At 48.4% G+C, this 24,331-nt stretch overlaps 1 protein-coding gene across 1 annotated transcript; it reads right to left on the minus strand.

Moving 5' to 3' along the window:
- Positions 1 to 205: 205 nt before the first annotated feature.
- Positions 206 to 24,126, minus strand: ALDH8A1 (aldehyde dehydrogenase 8 family member A1). The gene is made up of 7 exons (XM_014850575.3): positions 23,087 to 24,126; positions 19,733 to 19,880; positions 18,241 to 18,396; positions 16,508 to 16,657; positions 12,306 to 12,562; positions 8,909 to 9,070; positions 206 to 1,402 (listed from the first exon to the last, which is right to left on the minus strand). The coding sequence occupies exons 1-7, from the start codon at positions 23,222 to 23,224 to the stop codon at positions 950 to 952; spliced, it is 1,464 nt and encodes a 487-aa protein (XP_014706061.1). The 5' UTR covers positions 23,225 to 24,126; the 3' UTR covers positions 206 to 949.
- Positions 24,127 to 24,331: the final 205 nt, after the last annotated feature.

The following is a 24,331-nucleotide window of genomic DNA, read 5'->3' on the forward strand; positions in this document are numbered from 1 at the left end:
AGCTCTGGCCATACCAATGGTGTGACCTTGAGCATGCTACTCACTCTCTGTAAACCTCAGTCTCCTCCTCTGATCATTGAGAGATCCAGAAAAAAAGATGCTAAGAATACCTTTCTTACTTTGTATAAAGTCCATACTCCCAAGAGGTTGGGGATAAGGAGGAATAAAGGGCAACTCAAGAAGAACGGGTATGGAAGCCGGTTACTGAAATTGCTTAACATTTATTCTTTTAAGATTAGTAAGTTGTAAGTCTCATGAGATACGTACACTAAGAATTGGAATTGATTAGACTCCACAGTAGGAAAGGATTGAACTATTTCCTCTTCTTGTTCCAAGTTTCCTCCAAAAGTAGTAGTTATTTTATTTTATTTTTTGTCCTTGCATAGATATATTTAGCGGGACCTACGACATGTGCCTTCTCTGACAAACTCTGTATTATGTTTATGATCAACATTCATGGCCCCCTTACATAATGAGGTGCAGTCAATTACCAATTAGCCACCAATGGCTGATGGATGAGGAGACCATCTCAACAGCCTCCCCAAGGTAGGAAATTACGCTGATTTGTTTCTCTTTGGCTTTGTAGATTATATATATATATATACTTGCAAATGAAAAAATTCTGATTATCTGTGAATTCTGAAGAATTCAATAAACATGATGAAAAAAATGCTGTGAAAACACAACCTAGGAGGAGCCTAACAATTATTTGGCTTCCCTTTCATGACTTCCTAGTCAGAGTTTTTCTCTTCTTCGACTCAACATTGAAGATAGACAGCATCTCCTCATCCCAGTGGGTAAAAATACTAACTACTGAAGTAAACTAGAAATAACATTCTGCTGAGTCAAGACATGGCTGGAATTTAGGCCAGCATTTCCATTCACCACTTTGGACAACTGATTCTCTGCAACCAGGCGTTGACTGCAATAGCTTCTCTACCGGCCGAGGTCAGTGTTTAATGGTGATGGTTTTGCTTTCAGTGAAGAATTCATAAGAGTCTTTGGCTCCTTCTCTACCTACCCCAGAACTCTTCATCCCCCCGAAAGGGAGGTTCAGCTCTCTGATGAGCCAGCAGTTGGTCCAAACCAAGCCAGACTGCAACTTCTTGGCCACCCGGTGGACACGCCCCACATTGCTTGACCACACGGTCGCAGCCAGCCCATACTGAACACTGTTGGCTCTTTTAACCACTTCCTCTTCGCTATCAAAGGGGACCACACACGTCACTGGACCAAATATCTCTTCCTTCATGCAGCGGGACTCATCCTTGATGTCTGTTATCACTGTGGGAAGCATGAAGTAGCCCGCCCGGTTCCCAGGGGGAAGACTCAGCCGGTCCACGCCCTCACCACACAGAACCCGGGCCCCTTCAGCACGGGCTATCTTGACGTATCTTCTGACCTGGGAGGATAAAAGCCACGATTAGCAACGTCTTACCATTTGGCTTCACACAAAGCAGCAGAAAATTCAATATTTTTCAATCATCTAAGCAAAATGTAGAAGGTCATTACTAAGAAATCTCAGGTTGGTTATCTTATGGCTCAGCTCCTGAGCCTGAGGGCGGAAGGGCTCTGACCATCACTTGGGCATTCAGCCTTCATCCATGGTTTATTTAATGTCTAAATCCCAGACACTTGGATAGGGTTTCTCATACATTCTCACTTCATTCTCTCAAAACACTACTAGCTCTGTGTTATTATACTCTATTTGCTGATGACTTAATTGTTCCCCAGGAAGGGTAAAGGGTCCATGGAACTAATCAACAGGAAAGCTAGAACTCACACTCAGATGTAGTCAGGGTTTAAATACAAGAAAGAATATTTTCTCACTTTTGAGGGGACTATGTACATGGCAGAAAATGAGAAATTGAACGGTGTATAAGATTTAATTAAAGGCCAGGATGCCCTTCACTAGCCAGGCTTCCAGAACAAATAGTTTCTAATTTCTAGTCTCATTACTGATTATAATCTGAAAATATTTCTAGGTAATATAGGGTAGCTAACTATAACGGGAAATAAATTACATAATAAGTTAGCTCAGTGACTTAGAGATAACAACAGATGTTTATTAATAACGGTCCTAGAAATGACTCATTATAACAACGATATACACATTTTTATATGGAAATGTTGTTGAAGTCACAATGATACATTCTTCTGGCCCTGAGGGGTATTATAAGCATAGGAGAAGTAGAAAAGTCATCTCAAAAATTGGAAGGTTAGAACAGCAGTCAAGGTGCACATCAGAGGCAGGGTAAATCTTGAAACAATGTTTTGCATCCCCACTTTATCTATCTGAGCATCTGCCCCAGCATTAGACCAGGACTCCGTTGCAGAAGTATATTCAATGTGGAGCTATATGTCTGCCATGTAAAAATGAAAGGTAACGTTGTTTTATTCTTAATTTTGCTTCAGTTTGTAGAGCACTTAATAAGCCATGAAGTCAAAGACTTTTTACAAATAGAGCATTTGGCACGGCTCTACAGTCCCTTCGTTCCACCTCTTCCCCCGACTCGCACGGTGACCTCAAAGCTTCCTGCAAAAGCCTAGTCCAGTTTGTGGGTAGAAACTGTAACAGCTCTAGACTTCTCTTTCCCCGACTCTCCTGCTCTTTTGGAAGTGACCCTCCCAGATTAATCAGAAGATGCCAAAGGTGGCGTCCCCTATGAGCAGGGGACGTGAAGGCAGAGGTTTCCAGAGGCCCCTGGTGGGCACAGCACCAGATCTGTCAGTGACCCCAGCAGTGCTCGAGTGCTCTGGCTCAGACTGTCACATCTAAACAGAACCACGTGACCCTGCCTTAGATGCCTTTGGGGTAATAAAATACGAAAGGAAGTGTTGGTATTCAAACTGGGAACTTACCAAATATTCCATGTATGAGGTGACTCACACCAACTGAATTTATTTTCTAGAGAAAGTATCTCTAGATGATAGAAGGACATCTATTCCAGCAGCTCAGAAGCTGAGGTTATCAACAAAATGTGAAAAAAGGTCAACCTTGTGACTGGTAATATGCTATCAAATATAATGAGTTATTCCTATGAAACTTTTTCGAGAGGAGAGAGCAGAGGCTAGTTAGTACTTAGTACCTCTGCCTGTGAAATCAGGCCGTAGAGGTTAGAAGAGAGGGCCAGGGAGCCCACCTCAGTTCCTCCACTTAGCAACGGAGGGATTGTCAATGCTCTGTGCCTCAGCTTCCTCATCTGAAAGTAAGATGAACACTGCCACTTATTCATATGATTAAATAAAATAATACATGAAAAATATTTAGCATAGCACCTGGTACATAGTAAGACTCCGGGCATCATCTGCTGGCAGTGAAGGTGATGACAATGTAATGCCTGATCTGACACTTACGAGCGGGGGACGTCAGAGACCCCCAGTCTGCATGTCAGGGGCGGGTAGGGTTTACCTGACACAAGAGCATAGGAAACTGGGAAAGGGGACCTTCTGTGGGCCTGAAGCCCGGCCCTATTAGAAGCGGTGCCCAGGAACTTCCTCTGTGCTTCCCAGCCTCTGTGTACACACGAGAATTCTCTGTATTACGCGATTTGGGGGAAGGTCGGCATGTAGCCAGATTCTCCAGACAGCCAAGAGGGGAAGGATTCGGGAGAGTAAAAAGAAAGAGAAAAGCACCCTGTGAACTAAGCAGGGGAGCCTGCCCTTCATTCCTCGAGGACAGAACCACCTCAGTTTACTGTGCGTCCCCCGCAGTCACTCAAACCTGGAAGTCCCACGTCCCCTTGGGAGCATGCTGTATCTCCACCCGCTCCTGAGCCCTCCGCCACTACAAAACAACCTGTACCTGTTCTAGTTGGATTCTCCTGTCACTGCCTCGCCATCTGTTGTGACAATCACACAGAAGTAAGATGGACACAAAGACTCCATTTGGCTCGGAGAAGACGTAGACACCGCAGAAGAGGAGAGCGGAATGCAAAGACGGCATCCAGACCTTCCTTGGTGGGCAGCCACAGAGCTTTCTAGTGAGATATGAGGAGAGGTGGCCGCCAGCAGAGCGTGTCCACTGCCTCCTTGATCCCAGATGGTTTGGCGCACTGGACCTAGAAAGGTCACACTCTGAAAAGGCCACACTGCCCTAGCTGCTCCCGTTTGCTCTCGCTCCAAGGGCTTCCTCACAGCAACTGAGCTGGAAGTCCCCGACAGGGGTCCTCCCAGGTGGAGACTGAGAGGGGGAGGCCCCCCTCTGGGTGCACGTGCTCTGGGTGGAGCAGCGAGGGCGGCAGATGTCCAGGCACCCTCCGAGCCTCAGCGGGATGGTTCTGCGGCTTTCCGTGGGGGAGGAAATGCGAGCAGAGCTGGGAGGGATCCAGCATATAGGACCACAAAGCAAGGGAAACCCCACAGCTTCCTATGCAATGGGGTAATGGAAATACTGTCTTTATTGCTCTTCCCTGGAAAAATAAAAGTAAAATAAATTGGCCAATGATAAAAAAAACTATTTTTAAGTTTTTAACCCTGTACACAAAATCTCTCCCCTTAGAAGCAGTAGACTCTCGGAGCTTTCTGGGATGAGGGCAAAGTAATTAGCTGTATTTCATTTTAATAAGGAAAGTGGCTGAAAAATGGTTTTCTCTCAGCATCAAATAGAAAATCCAGATAAGCTGACTGAAAATTCCACAGTTGTTAATAGTCACGAGCTCATGCTGGTTTCTTAGTGTGGACAATGGCCCCGTGGGAATGGAAGATGTTAACAAAAAGGCGGACCAGTGAGTGGGTATAGAAACTCTCTGCCTTATCGTCGAGATTTTTCTATAAATCTTGTTATTCCAAAATAGAAAGTTTATTTTTTTTAAAAAATATTTGAGATAGAAAATGTACAATGGTAAAAATATGGGAGCTTTGAAAACTTCTGTTTGAAAGATATTAAATATGTGCTGATGTTTAGATGTGTTCAGAAAAAATTGACAACCGTAAGTTTCGTCATTTCAGAGTCACCTGTGGCAGCTAAGTCTGCTGCATTGAAATGATATTAAGATAACACAACCAACATGTTAAATAGATGCTTGTTTTGGGGGCATAATTTGTTTGGTAGAAGATGGCATTTTGGAACTGAGATGTTAGAGAGAGGCTGACTCCGTGCCTGAAACCTTGCCAGTGTTTCAAGTCTTAAAAAAAGTCAAGTATCCTCTGTGGTTTTGATCTATTAGGAATCGTGGCTTTTGTCCACAGCTCCTGCAGCTACGATGCTAGAAATAGTGGGAAAGGATAGCTTCTCTCATTTCCACTTTCCCTAGGAAAAGATGGGGTGGTAAAGATATAGTCTAAAAGATGGGGTGATGTCAGTGCTAAGTTGAGGCAAATTTGTTACTTTGGGAGGTGGAAGGGACAGGAGCTCTGACATGGAAATCTCCCTGGGAGGTGCTGAGGTCAAGCCCAGCACAGCACTCTAGGTTGCTCTTTCCCTGGGTGCAAAGCTTGGACACAGCCAAGACGAGGGAGTGAGGAGGACACCAGGCTCCCCCTACATATCTTAGTCTGGACTCAGATGAGGACTTGCTCACTCGGTGAAACCCACATGGAGAGCTGAGTTTTAGCAGAAGGAGTCAGGCCTGGAGGTGGGACCACCCAGAACCTTCAGGTGGGGCGTTCCTCCTGCCTGTATGCAGGTGCTGGGGGCGCACGCACATGCTCAAGGAGGCCTGGGCGCCCACCTGCCTCCCACACATTCTCAGTCTGCAGCAGGTCAGCCCCTGGGATCCACCAGGACGCCCCCTGCCTGCCTGGGGACCAGTGTCCTTGGACTCCAGCCACCAACCTACTGAAAAGGAGGTAATTTGGGTCTTCTCCATGGAATTATTCAAAGATGCAAAGTTTAGGCTGTATATTTTACTCAAGAGAAAAATTTGGCCATCTTACATTGATATATTCTAATATGGCAACCAACTAAATTCTCTGCTCATTTTAGGAATAATTAAAACTACTGGGAATCGCCAAAAACAAAAATGAAACACAAGTTTGATAATTTGGAGGGAAGCCGAGTGCAAGGTGAATAAGACGTTTTGAACTAAAATGTATTATAATTGAAAAATTTTGGTACCTTTTTATAAGTTGGTTCTTGAGAAAGCAAGAACATTGGGAAAATGTGGACCTGCAGAAACTGCTCCACATGCGTATTTATAGTAATGCTGTAAAAATCTCAAATGAATTTTCATAATGTGAGCATATTTTTTGAAATTCTTTGTTGGCAATTAAAAAGTTGGATTTGTATGATTTTGAGGTACTGAACACCCATATTTAGCCAAAGATTTTTTTTTTTTTTGAGGAAGATTAGCCCTGAACTAACTACTGCCAATCCTCCTCTTTTTGCTGAGGAAGACTGGCCCTGAGCTAACATCCATGCCCATCTTCCTCTCCTTTATATGTGGGACCCCTGCCACAGCATGGCTTTTGCCAAGCGGTGCCATGTCTACACCCGGGATCTGAACCGACGAACCCCAGGCGGCCAAGAAGTGGAACGTGCAAACTTAACCGCTGCGCCACCGGGCCAGCCCCTAGCCAAAGATTTTTAACAAACAAGAATTCACTACCTAAGCCGCCTGTGACATCAGCCAAGAAAAAACAATGAAAAGACAGTGAGTTAGAGGAGAATCTTAAGCAAAATCTGAAAGGCTTGTATGTGTCCACAGTCCCTTTATCGCTGCGATGACTCAGTGGTCAGTGATCGAGATGCTCCCTGCTCAAGCTCAAAGTTCAGGGTAAGTGGACACCTCCATTTTGGGGGTCATGCTGCAAGTGGAGCACGTGATGGAGCGTTGACCCCACCAGCGGCCCGGCAGACACCGCACCTGCTCTGTTCCGGGCACTTTTCTAGGATCTAAGGACCCAGCAGTGAATAAAGCTGACATTCTAGTCAAGGGAAGATAGCCAGTCAAGGAATAAACAATACGTATTCTATGTCAGATGGCGGAAAATGAAGCAGCCAAGATCTAGAGGAGGGTCTGGGGCTGTGATTTTAAATAGGGTGAGGAGGACAGCCCTCCTTCAGACAGCGACATCTGACCTCGGCCGCGCAAGTGTCTGAAGGAAGAGCCTTTGGGTGGGGGGTGGGTGTGGGCAACAAGCACAGAGACCGAGAAGAAGGAGTGGGCTGCTGTTTTCGAGGAAGAAGAGGGAAGCCAGTGTGCAGCAGTGGAACGAAGGAGGGGAGGGGACGGGGTACCAGGGGACGGGGTACCAGGGGATGGGGTACCAGGGGACAGGGTACCAGGGGACGGGGTACCAGGGGACGGGGTACCAGGGGACAGGGTACCAGGGGACGGGGTACCAGGGGACGGGGTACCAGGGGATGGGGTACCAGGGGACGGGGTACCAGGGGACGGGGTACCAGGGGACAGGGTACCAGGGGACAGGGTACCAGGGGACGGTCTCAATGGGTGGCATCCATTCTCACACACACAAAATACAGCCTGTGTGTGCGTATGCAGGTGTGCATGGGGCTACAGATTGTTCAACTGATGCAGAAAAGCCAAATACTTTTATTTGCTTCACTGATAGATCTCCCCTCCTGGGGTAAGGTTAGTGGTCATTATGGCCTACGATACCAAAGTAGTTTCTCTGCTGAGTGATACGGAGAGAACTTTGGGTCTCAGGGGAGTGGCGCCCTGCGGAGGGGACCTCAGACTGCGCCATAGCCCGGCCCGCTGGAAGATGCTTCTGGGGGGCTGGCTTTCACTCCACAGGAAACCTTCGGGAACGAGCTAAAGTTGTTTTCACCTGCTATTTGCATGTCTGGGTGGGTAGGCCTGGAGCCCTGGTGTCCAGAACAGCCGGACAAAAGAGAGGACAAGGGACGCTCCTGGATCCAGTGACTTCTTTCTCCATGAGGGTGGGAACATCCTCAACTGTGGGTCCCCAGGGGCACTCTGGGGACTGCTGCCTCTGTGCCTACAACCCTCCAGGTGAATTTGACTAGAGAATAACACAGCCATGCTGGCCAGCCCCGCAGTAAGTAAATGACCTCAGAGTCCAGGGAATCCCAGGAGCTCATCTCCGGGGCCATTCTCTCTCCTGATCTCCTGCGAGACCATTTCCAGCATTCTCTTCCCTCTTGAAACCTTCAACACCTCCCCCCCTGCTCACCCTGCTTCCTACTTCACTGAGAAACCAGAAGAAGTAAGATGAGACCATCAAGTGCCACTTCAGCATCTCTGCTTCACAATATTTGAAGATCAAAGTTAAAATTTAGTAAATCTGCCAAATCTATGAATGTCAGCGATTTCTCCAAACTTGTGAAGGCTCTGTCCCTCACGGGCTAACTGAGGGGGGCGCATTTCCCTTGGCGGGCCTTAGTTACCACAGCTGAAAACAAGGTCCTTCTAGCTCCAAAATTCTATGACTTATTTTTGGAGTCACACCAGATAATAAATTAAAATGACCTTAAAGACGTAAATTTCATAAACCACTCGGAGGCTGACAATGGTCTGTCCCATGTAGGCCACCACTAGTCACCCCATCAAGGACCACAACATTTGGATGGCGCATGCAGGCACTTCTGGAGTCCCATCTGCTGTAAGCCAGAGGCAGGACCCCCTCCACTGGGAGCATTTACCTGCGGAAAGTCCTGCCAGCCTTAGTCCACATCGTTCTTATTAACGGACCTCTATGCTTTGGAATTTGCCTTCCTCGCTCTCCTGGTGGTACCTCCATGTTGACCTCCCAAGTTCATCCATTTCTGTAGATGCTACTTTAACCTGGACGACGTTTGTATGCTCATATCTAACATTTTTAGACTCTGTACCCAGAGACAATTCCCCACAGGTCATAATGTTTTCAAAAATAGGGTGGTGGTAATTAACAACATTTCGAAGCCCGGATGTGCTGTGCCTTCACTGAGCCTCTCTCCCAATCAGAGCTCTTTCTGTAACTTACGTTGCAGAGAAGGACTTACTTTCTCCAAATGAGCTTTACTTATGAGAGCTCCCATGCTGGCCGATGGATCAGTGGGACTGCCAACCTTCCACATTCTGGTAGCTTCTACAAACTTCTTTAAAAATTCACTGTAGATGCTCTTCTGGACAAAGATCCTGCTGGTACAGAGGCAGATTTCACCCTGCCAAGAATGACACGTGACTACGATGACAAGACTGGAGGACACGCTCCTTCATGGAGAGGTCACCTCGCATTTCGAGCACCTGCCATGTCCTGGGCACTGGTCCAGGCAGTGGAGACGTGGTAAACAAGACAAAGTCCCCACCATGTGGAACACACAGTCTTGTGAGGAATATAGACAATAAATAGTACAAGTAAATAAATTCGGTGTATAATATAACTTCAGGTCATGACCGAAGCAATACTAGGAAATTAAGCAGAGGATGGGAAGAGAAACAAATGGAGAGGCAGCTTTTACTGCCTTTTGTTCAAGGGAGTCCTGGAAGGCATGCGAAGAAGGTGCATTTGAACCCACACTTGATTGACGTGAAGGGGCTGGATAAGCGAAGCTAGAGGAGGGAACTCTCAGCAGTAAGCGCAGAGGCCCAGCTGCAGGAGGGAGCTTGGAGCGTGCTGGGGAGGCAAGAAGGCAAGTGGGGCTGAGGTGGGAGAGGGGGAAGGAGACGGGGAGGAGGCGAGGGGCAAGGCAGCAGCACGCAGAGTCTCACAGGCTCACAAGGAGCGTGCATTTTACTCAGTGTCATGAAAAGACCATGGAAGGCTTTAGCATCAGAGTGATGCGATGGGGTTTACACGTTTAAACGATTGTCCTGGCAGCTGTGTGGAGAACAGAATGGAAGGGAATGAGATGGGAGCAGGGCCACTTCAGAGAGCATTCCGGAAGTCCAGATAAGTGGAGGCAGCCTGGACCAGGGTGGGCAGCTGGAGATGAGAGAGATGGAGTCCACTGATGCCGACAGACCTTTAAAGGGCAGTGGGCCCCTGGAAGTGTCAGGACACCGGCATGGATGCCCCAGAGAAGTGACAGGACTCAGGGTACATTTTAAGGATGGAACCAACAGGACCTGATGGAGTAGAGGGGCTTCAGGAAGAGAAGAACAAGGATGCGTCCCGGACTTTTAACCTGAGCCTCAGAGCACATGGTAGCTCTTCCCTGGAAAGGCAAACACGGGGCAGGGAGGGGAGCGGTATCGCAGGGAAAGGACAGGGAGAGGAACGCAGAGGCTAAGATTCAGAGGCTAATAGACAACCAGACAGAGACCCTGGCTCCAGAGAGAGGAGCTAACAGGCTCCTGAGGGAAATTCATCCTTATTATCATGCAAATATGGCCTGTGATAGTTTACAAACCACGTTCCAGACATGTCAAAGCATTACGTAAATGTGGTAAGTACGTATATGCAGAAATAAATGTTTTCATCACATTTATATTTGGTCTTCCAAGCCTAAGAAACAGAATGCTTCTAGTTATTTTGATATTTGGACAAAGGTCATTGTCCAAATTAAACAGTCAGTGTTTTGAAATAACGAATTCTTTCTGCAACCCAGGATCACCGTCAGAACCATCTGCACGTGTGGCTTGGAACGTCTCTGAACCCACGAGTGCCCTGTGCCACGTGGGGAGGGAAGTCTTGGTAAAGAGACTGGAGGACTTTACTGAGCCTCCTGGTTACTCAGTGCCGGGAAGGCAAACCAGGATCTCCAGGAGAACGGCTAAGAGGAAATGAGAAAAGGACAATGTCATTTATTGAGTGCCTGCTGTACGCCAGGCACCATCCAGCGTGCTGTCCTCGTAATAATTCTGTGGTGTATTCGTTTTCCCAGTTTACTGTCAGGAAATGGGGTTTTGAGTAAATACAAACCCAAGGCCACACAGCACAGCAAGTGTCAACCTCGGTCTGCGAGATGCTGAAGTCCACCTTCATTTCTTCCATGTCGCACAGCATCTCTAAGTGTGAGTGTGCTCTGAGCCCAAGGAGACCAGGTACCACAGAGATCCCCCGAAAAGCCAGTGATGGTCAGTGAAGGAAGCAGCATGCACTACATTGCACTTAGCAACATAAGAAGAAGTCAGCTACTTGGTTATTTTGCCTAAAATTCACTTGTGGTCTTGGATTAGCCAATCAGTGAGGTTTAGGTCCTCTTTGCCACTGACGTCTTTAAACACCCCAGGCGGGAGGCTCTCTGGGCGATCGCAAACCCTTGCACGGTTCTGGTCGTCAAGAAGCTCACAGTCCATCCTCACACTCAGAATCCGTTCACTTCCAGACGAAGAGTTCAACTAACGTCCTCTCATCTCAGTTTCCCAGTCCAGTTTGTCCCTCTCTTGTCATCACTAAGCCATCAAAACACTTGATTTAATTGTTCATTTTGATATTTATTTTTAACGATTAAATTACTTGTTCCATAAAATTGCCTTAAGTCTATTGATCCAGAAACTTCGTTTATTTCTAAGCCACTTTCCCTAGAAATTATGGTGAGAAAAATAATTACAATTAGAATCATGAAAAGAATCATTATAAAGAGTGTTTTTCATTCTACACTCTCAAAAATCCTATTGGAGGGCATTGTCATTGCCTCCGTGATTTTACAGGTAGAGAAATAAAAGTTCAAAAGCTTATGCAACTTATCCAAGTTAGGGAAATAAAGATCTCTCTCATTCCACTCCTCTTGCCTCCTGTGGAAGTTCTCACTCTTTGGCTTCAGTCTTTGTGCTCTGCTAAAGTTTTTTAAAAGCATACCTTTTGGAGACAAGCTATGATCCTAGGCACTGTGCAAAAGCAGGCGCAGCTGCCATCTTCACAGAGACTATGGCTTAGTGTATCTGACCCAGGATCCTTAATCCTTTGGGGCTGCGGCCTTCAAGAGTCTGATGAAAACTCTGGGCCCCAGAAACACATCTGTTGCACAGCTTCAGGAGATGCAAAGTTGCCCTAAGCTCTTCCATCACTGCAAGCTGGGCAGCCTGCTCTGGACTGGTTCCGTCATTTTCTAAGCGTGTAAGTACATTTGGATACTTCGCAGGGAGAGTAAGGTTCGCTGGAGACAGGACATTTAGGCAGCAAGAAGAGACTGAGGGCAACTCTATGAATAAAGGGAGGGAGAAGCTTGGAGAAGCAAAAGCTGGATCACATTGTCCATGGCTGGTATTTGATAAAAGTTGTGTAACTCAGAAAAGAAGACAAGCTTGCCGAACAGAAGCTGTGACCCTCCAAGGCCACCGACTGACCCTGATATTGAGCAGACAGTCGGTGGAATAGCACAGTGCAACGATTCTCCTTTCCCTGAAACAGCCCCGCATGGACCTTCTCACCCAGAGCTTTGCACTGTAATGAAGCAGATCCAGCCTGACGGACCATGGAGTTAAAAAACTAAACAAAAGCCCCCAAGGACATACCTGGTTGGCAAAGCTGGACCTGACGGTTGTTGGAACACACTCCTCCAGGTTGGCATCCTCAAAGATGATGGCAGGGTTCTTGCCCCCCAGCTCCAGGGAGAGCTTCTTGCAGTGGGGGGCACTCAGCTGTGTGATGCGCTCGGCCGTGGGCTGGCTCCCAGTGAAGGAGATGACAGGCACCTCCGGATGCGACACCAGGGCCTCGCCCACCCTGGGCCCGGTTCCAAACACAATATTGACCACACCTGGGGGAACACCTGGAGGGAAATAGTGGCAGTTACAGTAAGCCTCCTCGGGGAGTTGAGGACTTCATGTTACGGGGAGATTCTCCTTGAAGGTCCAATGGCTTGAATGGGGGTGCGAATGAACTTTTACGGCTGCCTCTCCTTTACTAACAAAGCAGATAAAACAGTGTCATCTCTGCTAGTGTACACCAGAGGTGGGATTTCTCAGGGGGCTTTTCCCTGAAGAAATGGGGGGTAGAACATTCTAGATAATTCACTCCATAATATTGACTAGGCCTCAGGGGCTGGGGATGCAGAAACATCCTCAAGCAGGTCAAGCCCAGTGGGAAGGAGAGCCCTGCTCAGGGTTGGCATCCAGGAGGCACAATTCAGCATGACAGTGCTCTGTAGAGGGCAGCATAAATGTTGCAGAAGCCAGAGAAGAGACTGGCTATGCCAGCCCAGGGAGTGAGGGAGGGCACCCCCGGGAGGGGAGTTTTGAGTCTGAGGTCCCGCCCCCCATGATATGGACGCACCATCACACCCTAGGACTGACTTAAAGTACCCAGGACACCCCAAAATATGTGCCCCAGGCTTTCCCATCACAAGACCCTATTGCCCTGTATCTGCACGTGTTTATTTATGTGTTTTATGGATTTGCTTGTTTATTGCCTGTGACCACTGGGAGATACACCGATGGAGGCAGAAATGGTGTCCGGGTTTTGTTCTCCATTGTATCGCCTGTGCCACGGCCCCGTTTGCTCACAGTTGTTGAGTGCTTGCTGTGGGCCCGTCATTGCCCTAAGTGGTTCACATCCTTCAGATCTCTCAACAGTATTATATCCTCGCTTCACCGATGAGAAGCCCGAGCCCAGTGAGGTTAAATAAAAACCAGTAAGCGGCAAAACTGGTCATAGCAGGTTAATAAACAACGGTTAAGTAAATGAGTGAATGAACGCTTAATGTGCATTATCCAAGTCAGAAATGGTTCTGGAGAGAAGATCCACGTGCAGTTTGTTGCGTCCGGGACGCTCTCGGGTTTGCCCGGAGGCAGCTGAGTTATTCCGCTCTGTTTCCTCAGGCTCGAAGGACAGTGGGGCGGGAATCCTGCAGGCTGCAAGGTCTTTGAACTACTTCTCCGCTCCTGGCGTCTGTCCTTTATTCCAGGTCACATTCTCTCCTCAGTACAAACACTGTCTTGGATTAAGAGCCTCTCTTCAAGATTACACTTTTAAAGTATAAATAATAATTTCACACTGAAGATCCATTATCCTCCGGAACATCTTCCCCCAGAGCCAGAGCCTTAGCCTGGTCCCTTGAGGGGACAACCGAGGCCCCCTTCAGGTGAGCCTCTGGAGACAGGTAGGAAGGGGAATGACTCATGATGGCATCTGGCAGAGCTCACCTCCAGTGGCCCCCTCTACACTCAACATGCACATTTGCTACAATCCAGCTCAGGGCAGTCCTGGACCACAGGTCCCGGCCACAGGAGGGCAGGCCCTGGCCCAGGCTCCCTGTGAGAGCAGCTGGGTCTTGGGTTGGGGCACAGAAGAGGCTGGGGGAGAGGCCCCCCGAGAGGTCGATGGGAGGAAAACAAGGTCACGTTTCCCCCATTAGCCAGATGGGGCCCTGCTTCTCCATCGAAGACCAGAGATGTAGATATCTTCCCAATATTTGATGGGGGTCGGGGACAGGAAAACGTAGAAACACCGCGTATGTATGAACACGGAAAATGAGCTCCTCTCAGCAGCTGGCGGCGTCTGGTAACACAGCGGCGTGAATGTTGTGATTGCGTTTCCTCAAGCGCCAATGTTAATACGCTACGAGCTGTCTATCGGCCATGATTTCTCAGCACCATTTGCCATTGATCCAGACATTAGTGAAACTCTTCTAGAGACATCTGCCCTCTACCCTTCAAGAAGAATTTTAACCTTAAACAGAGCAGAGCACAAACTAATAGGAAGGGCCCGAAAATTGCCATCAGGGGACATTCCAGGAATGAGCGCAAACATCTGGTGCCTCCAAGAAGCAAGCGAATATTCTAGAACTCCCAAAGAGGTATTCACTGTGCACTTTTTTAAATGACTTTATTTCGGAGAAAGGTCGTTTGTCAAGTCTATTTGAACACTCAGGATGGAGGAGCTGGCTCTTCAAAGGTCCCGAGCGTGTCAGCGGGTTGTTCGAGCTCTTTTCCTTACACTAAGTTCCTCTTACAGAGGCTTCTCTGCAGCAGGATAACAGGGACGTGATCCATGCCTCCTCCCAACCCCAGCGGAGAAGCTGAGAGCTCGAGACAGGTGCAATTTGAGCACGACACTCTCAGTGTCTGTCGGAGGAGGAAAGTTTGGCAAAGCCGGCCTAGGGAGGGAAGGGGGGAAGGACCGTCTGGGTACAATGAGCTTATTCGTTCACAAGAAATAAGGCCAACGCTGTGCAAATAAAGGAAAACATTACACTCTATGCAGACCAGGCTCTGGGGTGTATGAAAGGGGAGAGTGGAGGAAAGAGGAAGCATCATAGGTCAAGATGTGGTTGATCTGGGGAAGAGAATGGTCTCTGGACCACAGCTCTTTGTCACTCTCCTCTCCACCACCTGCGCCCTCCTCACCTCTGCCTGCGCCCTCCGCTCCTCCAGCTGCGCTCTCCCCACCTCCGCCTGCGTCCTCCCCAACACAGGATCAAAGCAGAGCGTGGGCCCCATTTCTAGCCCACTCCAGAGCACCTGCAATCACCAGGCAGGACAGAAATGCCTCAGAACTTCGCAGACACTAGAGAGTCAGTTTTGCCAAGAACGGGATTAAACGCGGTCCCTCTTGTAGAGGGGGGATGACATGCGGGGAGAGGAGAGACACAGCACATCACATCACACACCCTCAGAGGCCCAGGACATCCGCAGGTGTCGTCGCGAAGCCCTAGGCTGGAGGCCTCGTTCCTCTGTAGGATTCGAGGGAAATGGGCAGCTACACGAGGGCCACAAGGCCCACTGTTCTTCCCTAAACAGGCCTGGTTTCCCCTGTGTCTAAATCCTGGTGCAAGAACCGGTTTAGCTTTCCCGGAAGCTCGCGCTGACGTTTTTGCTCAGAGACGAGAGGAATCCAGGAGAGAGACAGACTCCCAGGCCGCTGCCCTGCAGGTCTGCGCGAGCCCAGTGGCACGGTCGCCCTGAGCCTGAAGGAGGCGAGCACCACAGAGACGCCAGGGCCACGAAGACAGCCTGTCCCGCCAGCCACCGCCACTCCCAGGCCGTGCGGAGCCACCACTGGGGGACCCGACCGCAAGGGGCTTTCTCGCGGGTTACAAGCTAGGGCCTCCCACCTGTTCCCTTCCAGCCCTGGGCCGGCATCAAGCTGAACATCCCAGAACTAAAGCAGGATCACAGCCTGCAGGAGGCCACTAAACGGTTAGCAGAAAGAGGACAAGGGTCATGTTGTATCAGGGTCCCAGGAGTGGCTCCAAATGCAGGGGAAACTGGGATGTGTATTCAAACCTCTTGAAAATGGGCTATTCCTATCAAGTATTCCATAGCTATGCAAACCAGAGAAGTACCTAGTGATGTTATTATTTTTACAAAGATTAGCTTGTGGTTCAACCCTAGGACTTAAGTGACAATTGAAGACACCCTGGAGCAGGCTGGCGTCTGAACTCACCGGGCTTGTTAAGCCTGTGGGTGCATTATGTCGGGCGTTCACTCTACTGCAGGTGGACACCACCCCACCACCCCAGGAGGAGCTGTTCTGCAGAAGCCCTGCTGGGGCTGAAGAGAGGAAGCAGATGAGCAAGCCCTGTGGATGAGGGGGTTTCCCAGAAAAGGACCGGGGAGACAGAACCAAAGATGTCCCTGGAATCTGTTTGCTGTTGAGCAGATTTCTCTCCAAAATAGCTTTTCAGATGTCAGTGACTCTAAGGTGGCTGAAGCCTACAAAACATACAGCCCCAGAGCTAATCCTGTGCATCCCCCAAGCCCTAGCGCCTGAGTACCTGCTTTCTGCAGGAGCTGGCACAGCATCCACGCCGTCACGGAAGTCAGCTCGCTGGGCTTGGCTATCACGGTGTTGCCGGCAGCGATGGCGGGAGCGATCTTCCAGGTCAGCAAGTACAGTGGTAGATTCCAGGGACTGATCAGACCAGCTGAGGAGAGAACAGAGCGTCGCCAACAGTGACGTGCCCATCACAGCCAGCTGGCCAGACGGGGCTTCTGTGTGAGAACTCCCGCGTGTTCCATGAAACCGAAGCTTACTCTCCGAGACCCCCAAACTGTGCTTATTTGTAGCCAACTTCAGGGAAATAATTCTAAACTGTGTTACAAGAAACTGTACCTGTAAATACTATAGTCAATATGGTTGACTCTTTTCTTGATGACTTACAATTATATTTATGAGCAACAGCAATGTAAGTTCCAGGGCAAATGGGCGGTCACCTGTCACTCAACAGTTCCAGAACGTGATCAGTTTTGAGATTTACAGACTGATCCGTACATTTGTTTAAACGTCTCCTTCCTCATCATGAAACTGTCCAGCTACTAATTCTTCAGGTTTTCTCCATCTCTATGTCTTTCGTGTTGTGAATTGAGACGCAAAATCTCAAGCTGTTTAGAATTATTTGTAAAATAAGGGCAGATCATTTCAGAGACAGTAAAAGCCATGTCAGCCAGCCAGAGTGTCTTTAATAAGAAACTGCTCACTCGTATCCTGAGCGGACGGGTTTGCTGGGGAGGTAACAGAGCCAACATCTAGAGCCTCCCCATGGAAAATTCTGAAACCGCCCGGCTTCCAACCTCAGGGCATGCAAAAACAAATCTACCTTGTGAATCAGTAAATGGACTCACCCGTTTATACTCTGCCCTCAAGCCTGTGCTGTGAAAGTAAACGTATTTTATGTGATTAAATTCCCCATTGGAAAATCTGTTCTTTAAGGGATAACAGAATATTTTTGCTGCATGATATATTAGCAGGCTTCTTAGAGGGAGCTTTGAGCTTTTCATAATGGCTTGAAAATACCATTTCCTAAGGGTTCAAATCATCAAAGTGGTAAAAGTCCCATTTTCTTTCCTTTTAACTTACATTCTTTTATCCTGTCATAAAATGTAACTCATAAAATATGGAGGGTTGGGGTTTTTTCCTCAGTGGACACAGTGACATCTGGTGGACATTGTGAGTCATTGCAGACATCTGTGCGCCCTCCAAAGGCAGGAGTCAGACATGAGGGGAGGAGGGAAGTGAGTCAAGGCCTATGTGCCAGCACCTGCACTGCTCTAAGTGCCCTCCACTTGTTAATTTATTTAATTCACATAAAAATATGTAAAGATAAAATAGAACTATTCTCCCAGTTCTTCAGAGAAGAATACTGAAGCACAGAAAGGTTATGTAACTTGCCCACACATATCCAAAATCCATGCTCTTAACCCCCGCACGCTCTGGAAATAGACTCTTTATCTTTAATTACGGGGGGGAAAAATCCTGGTTTGTGAATTTACTCTCAGCATCACTCTTTTCCCTGTGATTTCCCAAGAACCATGTCCCAGGAATAAGTAGGGAATTTGACACAAAGAAAATAAACTAGAAATCGATTTTTAAGGCCAATTATATTTCAGCCAAAGCAGAAGAAATCAGCTCCTTCCTTTTCCTCCGCCTGTTCCTTTGGATCAATTCTACAGAATAGACCAAGCCTCTCTCTGTACCCTTGTGGCCTAGGCTCTCGCTGACAGCACCTACCGATGCCCACAGGCTCCCGCACGGTGTAGTGCAGACAGCCCGCGTGGTCCATCTGCGTGCACTCTGACGTGTGGTGCAGGATGGAGGAGGCAAAGAACCGGAAGTTCTGCACAGACCGGGGAATGTCCAGGGTTCTTGCCAGGGTTATGGTTTTCCCTGTAGGAAGCCAACAACAGAGTCTCTGTCAGCGCACTTCACCGTGGACAGCAGACACTCTCCCCCACACACGTATCCCAACCCCCACCGAAGCAGCCTCGGTCCCTTCCAGCCTGGCACGGGCATTCCTTGACCACAAAGAGCCTCGATCGTGGCTTGATAAAATTATGAAATAATTCGGTATGAGGTTATAGGATGGAGGAGGGATAAAGTTGAGCCAAATAATCTTTGTTTGTGAACTGCACAATTTATATAAATTCGCCAGATGCTACCACTTCACCCAGACCAGCTTTTTCAAATCAAAATCCCCAAGCTTTGCACATGCTACAAAGGGGGTGGAATAATGGCTGTTAAGACAGCTGCATCTGCTCGTCCCAAAAAACCACTTTGCTAAACATGTGATGTATATTAAATGTCCCCCGACATGTAGTGGAGTCCTGGAGATGGACATGTGGTGGGACCACCGAAGGGTCCCCTGGCGCAGGATGCTGTGTGGCACTCGCTCACCCGTCACATGCCCTGTGCCTGTCTTTGATCCTGAACTGAATAAGAGGAGAACCGTGAACTGACCTGGGCTGCTCCTCGGTTCTCTCTGAGACGCAGGCAGACCCTGCAGCGTCCGGAGCACCCAGAGGAAGTGTTTTCTTCGTAAGCTTTCTGAGTCAGGCTGCTTCCTGACTTCAGCACGGTTCACAGCATGCACATAATTCTAAAAGATCTTGGTTTTTCCTAACAGATATTATTGCAAAGATTAACAGACATTTACTCCGTCACCCAGCTGTCTGGGAAGGAGTTCAAAAATTGGGGAAGCATGCTGGGGGTGGAACAGTGACTGACATATCAGACATCTTTCTAAATACCTTGACTGTGTCACCAACCGCTCTTCAAGTGCCTCTGCTTTGAAGCTCTCTGCTTGGAATTAGTGATGGATGGCGTGACCAGCCCGGGTCCCCCCCGTCCCCACATGGCTGCCCTTTGCCACACATCCTTGCACTTCTTTCCACCAAACGGTGAAATTATTTGAGTGTATTTATTGAGTGTATTTATTTCCCTGCCCCTTGAACTTGGGCTCAGCCGTGGTTTGCTGTGGCCACCAGAATGAGGCAGAAATGTGCCAGTTGCCACTGCTTTCCACCTCTACCGCTGCCATGAGAAGCACGTGTGCCGGATCCCGATGGCCCCAGGAGGGGGACACGAGGAAAGCGTCCTGAGTCCCATCCATTACAGTTAAGGGGCAGGAGGTCACTGAGGACCTGGGCTGAGGGGATGACTGGCCGGCGTCTGCGTCACGTCCCACCCTGTCCACCGGCCAGCGGCTCTGGGGGTGGCTGCTCACCTTGGTCTCGGGACTCGGCCACCGCAAACTCCTCCAGCGACTGTTCCAGCAGGTCCGCCAGCCGCAGCAGCACCTGTGAGCGCTCCTGGGGGCTGCGGGCCGACCAGCCAGGGAAGGCTGCTCTGGCGGCGGCCACTGCCGCGGCGACCTGCAGGACACACGGGGACAGTCCCCAGATGCGGGATGAGTCCAGAGGCCCCAGGGCCCTACGTGTCCGATGTTTCTGCCCAATTTCAAACACTCACGGCTCCCAGAGCTGAGTCCCCACAAAGCGGTGTTTATGTGATGGGGGAAGCAGGATACCACAGAAACAAACAGAAATGCACCCTTTCCATGAAGGCGTCCAGAATGTGCAGTTCATCAGAAAGAAGCCATGTGAACTTATCGGATACACATTTTCAATCATTGTCAAATATAGAATTTTTTTGAATATCCTATGAGAGGAAACTCAGTCCGGGTGTGTAGTTTCTACGCTCTTAAACCAGTTCTGACAGATCTGATAAAGTCTAACATTTTATTCGAAATCACATCCAGACTCTCACTCCCACTTAGAGTCACTAATCGTGTTAGTTATTTATTGACTAAGTTTTATATATAAAGCAACATGCTAAATGCTTTACACAAATTATTTCATTAAACCCCTTTTAAAATCCTGTGACACGAGGACTGCTGTGCCCATTTCACAGATGAGGGAACTGAAGCACAAGGGCTCAGGTACCTTGCCAGAGTTCACACAGCTAATAAGCAGCAGAATCAGGATTCAAACTCAGATCTTTGTGCCTCCCACGACCACAAGCTGGCCCGCTATGGCGTAACCGTGGTCACCGCCCCCTGCCTGGCTCTGCCCAAGGGAAGAGGCCTCTGTTGGAGAGGAGGGCACCCGCAGTTGAACAGACAGCCTGGGGACCTAGTTTTGGAGCTAAATCCGAAAGGAAACAATATATGGGAAGATGAGGGCAAGGCCAGTTCCCGCGGAATGAATTCTCAGGTCGCCTGCGGCCTTTCTCCCCCTGGTCAACATCGAAGCCGTGCCTTTTCCAGAGACGGCAAACCTGTGATCTGCATCTTCCCCTCCCTGCTCCCTGCATGATGACGGTTTATAACCACTCACAGCCCCTTCCCCACGGCCCAGGCTCAGCCTCAGAGTCCCTTTCCACAGGCTCCAGCAGCCACAGCAGCTTTCCAGTCTCGTGTGACCCAACAAAGCCCCAGAGTCCGTGCTCCGTGCTCTGCCCTAAATCCGACCCGCACTCCTTGTTTCCCTTATGTGAACAGTCACCTTAGCCGAGCTGAAGGGAAGAATAAAATTATTCTCATCGCAATCACAAATTTCTGGGAAGATGGTTTCGCCTCACACACTCAGTCTCCCTTGTGGACCTGAGACAGGATGGAGGGGAGGAGGTGTGGCAGCGGCAACCACCACCAGCACCACCTCACAGAAGCCCTGCTGCCGGCCAGCTGGAGGAGGCCTCCTTCCCACAGCGTCACTGAAACACCTGAGCTCTGAGATCCAGTCCAGTCATATTTCCTAAGTCGTCTTATGTCCATTATGGAATACGTATTAATCTACTATATGCAATAATAGCAGCAAAAGCGAGTACTTAGAAAGCATTTACTACATTACTACATTAGACACCGAGAGCTTTACACACATCCGTCTGTCTGATCTTGAGAACAACACTCTGCACTAGGTGCTGCTATTGTCCCCATTTTGTAGATGAGGAGACAGAGGCCCAAGAGGTCCATCTCTGAGCCAGGCCCACGGAGAGCAGGTGGTGCAGCTGGTCTCTGAAGCCAGGCGGGCTGGCTCCACTCCGCCCTCGGCTGCAGGACTGTGATGCAGATGCTCCCACTAATGTGTGTGTGTGTGTGGGGGGGGCGGGCGGTGACCTAAGCATCAGAGAGGAGAGTGTTTGCACACTGTCACCTGTAAAATAAGGATGGAGTTTGGGTCTGATTTTAGGTCGTTAACGGCTCATTTTGGGACCATTCACGTTAAAGGGCTCGGGAATGCAAAGCACATGTCGAAAGCTGAATGAAGGGGAGCCGCTGTCAGCAGCCCTGCTAGCACACTTTGTAAGTGATTTTTGGGGAAATTGGGCATGTAGTTCGTATGGTGACCATATTTTTCAAGCCAGAAAAAAACCTGGGATTTATGGGATCAGACAGAATATTTGCAAGTTGGATTGCTGGAAAATCCAGAATCCCTATTCCTCTGCCAGCAGGTGCATCCGTTCTCTGGAAAGAGAGGAGCCGTTAACTGCAGAAAACATTTCAACTGCATTTGGCATATTATTTGCCATGTTAACTCCACTTTGGAAAACCCTCTGAGACCAGGAGGGCTGGAACACACAAAGCTGTTGTCCCGCGTCGATCCCAGGTCGTTCGGAGCAAACAGAATTACAGGTTACAGTGTAACCAACAAATTAGCCAATATTTGCAAACTTTAATCCACAAGTCTAAAGGTTTTTTTTAATGCAAGACAGATTTAAAATACTAACAACAGGGAAATAATAGCTTAGTTCTTAAAAAAAAATTGCATATAATACTTATTAAATATGAAGGCTACAATTATCTTTTAAATAATCTAGTTCTTTGTGTCTTAAGAAATAATTAAAACCTATAGGCATTAGGTGAGCATGCAGACATCAGCCACACGTATCACGACCCTGACGTGTTTTCATTCTCAGCGTAATAATTGATAACTAATCAAGTGTATCTCAACATTTTACAAACTTCCTCAAATAAAACCAATTGTACGTCACTAAGAATTTTTTTAATGTGTGTGCCATTAAGCACTTTGAGTAAGAAAAAGGATGGTGTGCAATTTCACTCCAAAAATACATGGGAATTTGATTTGGGGTTTCGTCATTCAGATCATCAGTTTTACTTTACCAGATTTTTGACAACACGATGAATTTTATCAGAGGATAATCTAAAATCAATCCCTGGGTTTTTAAATTTTGTTTGTTCTAGTGAAGATACACGTTTTTTTAGAAGTCCATGAAGACAGCGGGAAATTTAGGCAACTCTTGGTCGAGAAAGGGAGCATTTATTAATAGTGATAATTCTTACAAACAATACTTCTTCCTGGACACTGTTAAGGTGCATCTGAGACCCGCGGCCGTGGGTCAGGTGGCTGATGAATGATTGCTCCTCGTGCAGGCACCAGAGATTAGTTCCCTGTGCCCTCTGCGTCCAGTCACAGAGTGAAGCTTCCAGAACAAAAATCTTCCTGCTGCTGCCATTGATCAACTCTATACCTTTTCCCGACCCCCTTTTCTCCTAGAAAATTACTGGGCATAAATCACCAAATGAAGGACATTTCCGCCCTCTCCGAGAGAATTTACTCACCTCTGCCTTTCCACTGTCCGGCACTCGGCAGTACACCTCCCCTGTAGACGGGTCATAAGAGTCTAGATAGGAGTCACAAGGTAAAAATTTCCCATCGACGAAGTTTTCCAGCATCAGAAGCGCCCGGGTTCCAGCCATGGTCAGGGAAGTCCTGCCTTTCCCCTCGACAAGTCTCCCCTTGGCTCGCCCAGCACTTCTCCCTTCCCCGTAGTCATCTCCTCCTCCCTTCCATCCAGGCCCGGTGTCCCCATTTGCTGGTCAGTGAAAGTGGGAGGTGCCCTGACACTCAGAGACTATTCCAGGCTCCAAACTGAATATTTCACAGACTTCCAGTACATTATGAGAAATGGGTAATAACCTGTTTAACACCAGCTTATGGGTTCGTGGCCCTTCAAAACGGTCCAAAGGCATCTGTGTGCATCATTTTACTGGGTTCACAGTATAAACTGCTCACTGCTCGAACGCTGACTCAGCGCCAGGCCCTGAAGGGAGTCCTGCAGGTGAATGTACTCATTTATTCCACACAGTGATCCTATGTGAAGTAAACAGCATTACTTCTACTTTTGTCAGAGAAACTGGGCCTCAGAGAAGTTAGCAGTGTATCCAAAGTCGAACAGTCGGTAACGGATGCACCTCAGTCCTTCTGTCTCCAAACCACGTGGTTTTTCCTCACCGCATCGCTGCCTCGCCACAGAGGGGCCTGAGGACAGAGTCCCATGCCCCCCTGCTCATCTGCTCTCTTCACCCTGGCGCCTTCTGTCTGAACTGTCCCCCCGTCTCAATGCAGGGCCGCAGCAGCAGCTCATGTCTTCCTAGCTGTGCCACAGAGATGAAGATATGAGCCCAAAAGATGTGTGACATACAACACACAAGGCATACATATCCAGGACGTTGTAAGAATTTCTACAAATCGGTAAGAGAAATTAACAACCCCAAAGAAAAAATAAGCAAAGGCTATAAAAAAGCGATTCTAGCAAAGGAGACGTGACTGGCTAACGAATGCTGGAAGGATGCTCCCTTCGCTGTCAATCAAGGAATGTGGAATACAGAGAGGGGCCCTGTTTGGCCAATCAGACTGGAAAACATTTTTTTTAAAAGATTGGCCCTGAGCCAACATCTGCTGCCAATCTTTTTTTTTTTTAACCTTTTCTTCTTCTCCCTGAAGCCCCCCAGTGCATAGTTGTATTTCTAGCTGTAGATCCTTCTGGCTCTGCTATGTGGGATGCCGCCTCAGCATGGCCTGAT

This window comes from Equus asinus, chromosome 24 (assembly GCF_041296235.1).
Source record: "Equus asinus isolate D_3611 breed Donkey chromosome 24, EquAss-T2T_v2, whole genome shotgun sequence".
Classification (NCBI taxonomy): Eukaryota; Metazoa; Chordata; class Mammalia; order Perissodactyla; family Equidae; genus Equus; species Equus asinus.

Coding starts and splice junctions, on each gene's coding strand:
- ALDH8A1 (XM_014850575.3), bottom strand. CDS start 23,224: ATGGCTGGAACCCGGGCGCTTCTGATGCTGGAAAACTTCGTCGATGGG. Junction 18,397..19,732: donor GGCCGAGTCCCGAGACCAAG/GTGAGCAGCCAC, acceptor GGCTTCCTACAG/GGAAAACCATAACCCTGGCA. Junction 9,071..12,305: donor GGTCCAGCTTTGCCAACCAG/GTATGTCCTTGG, acceptor CATTCTTGGCAG/GGTGAAATCTGCCTCTGTAC.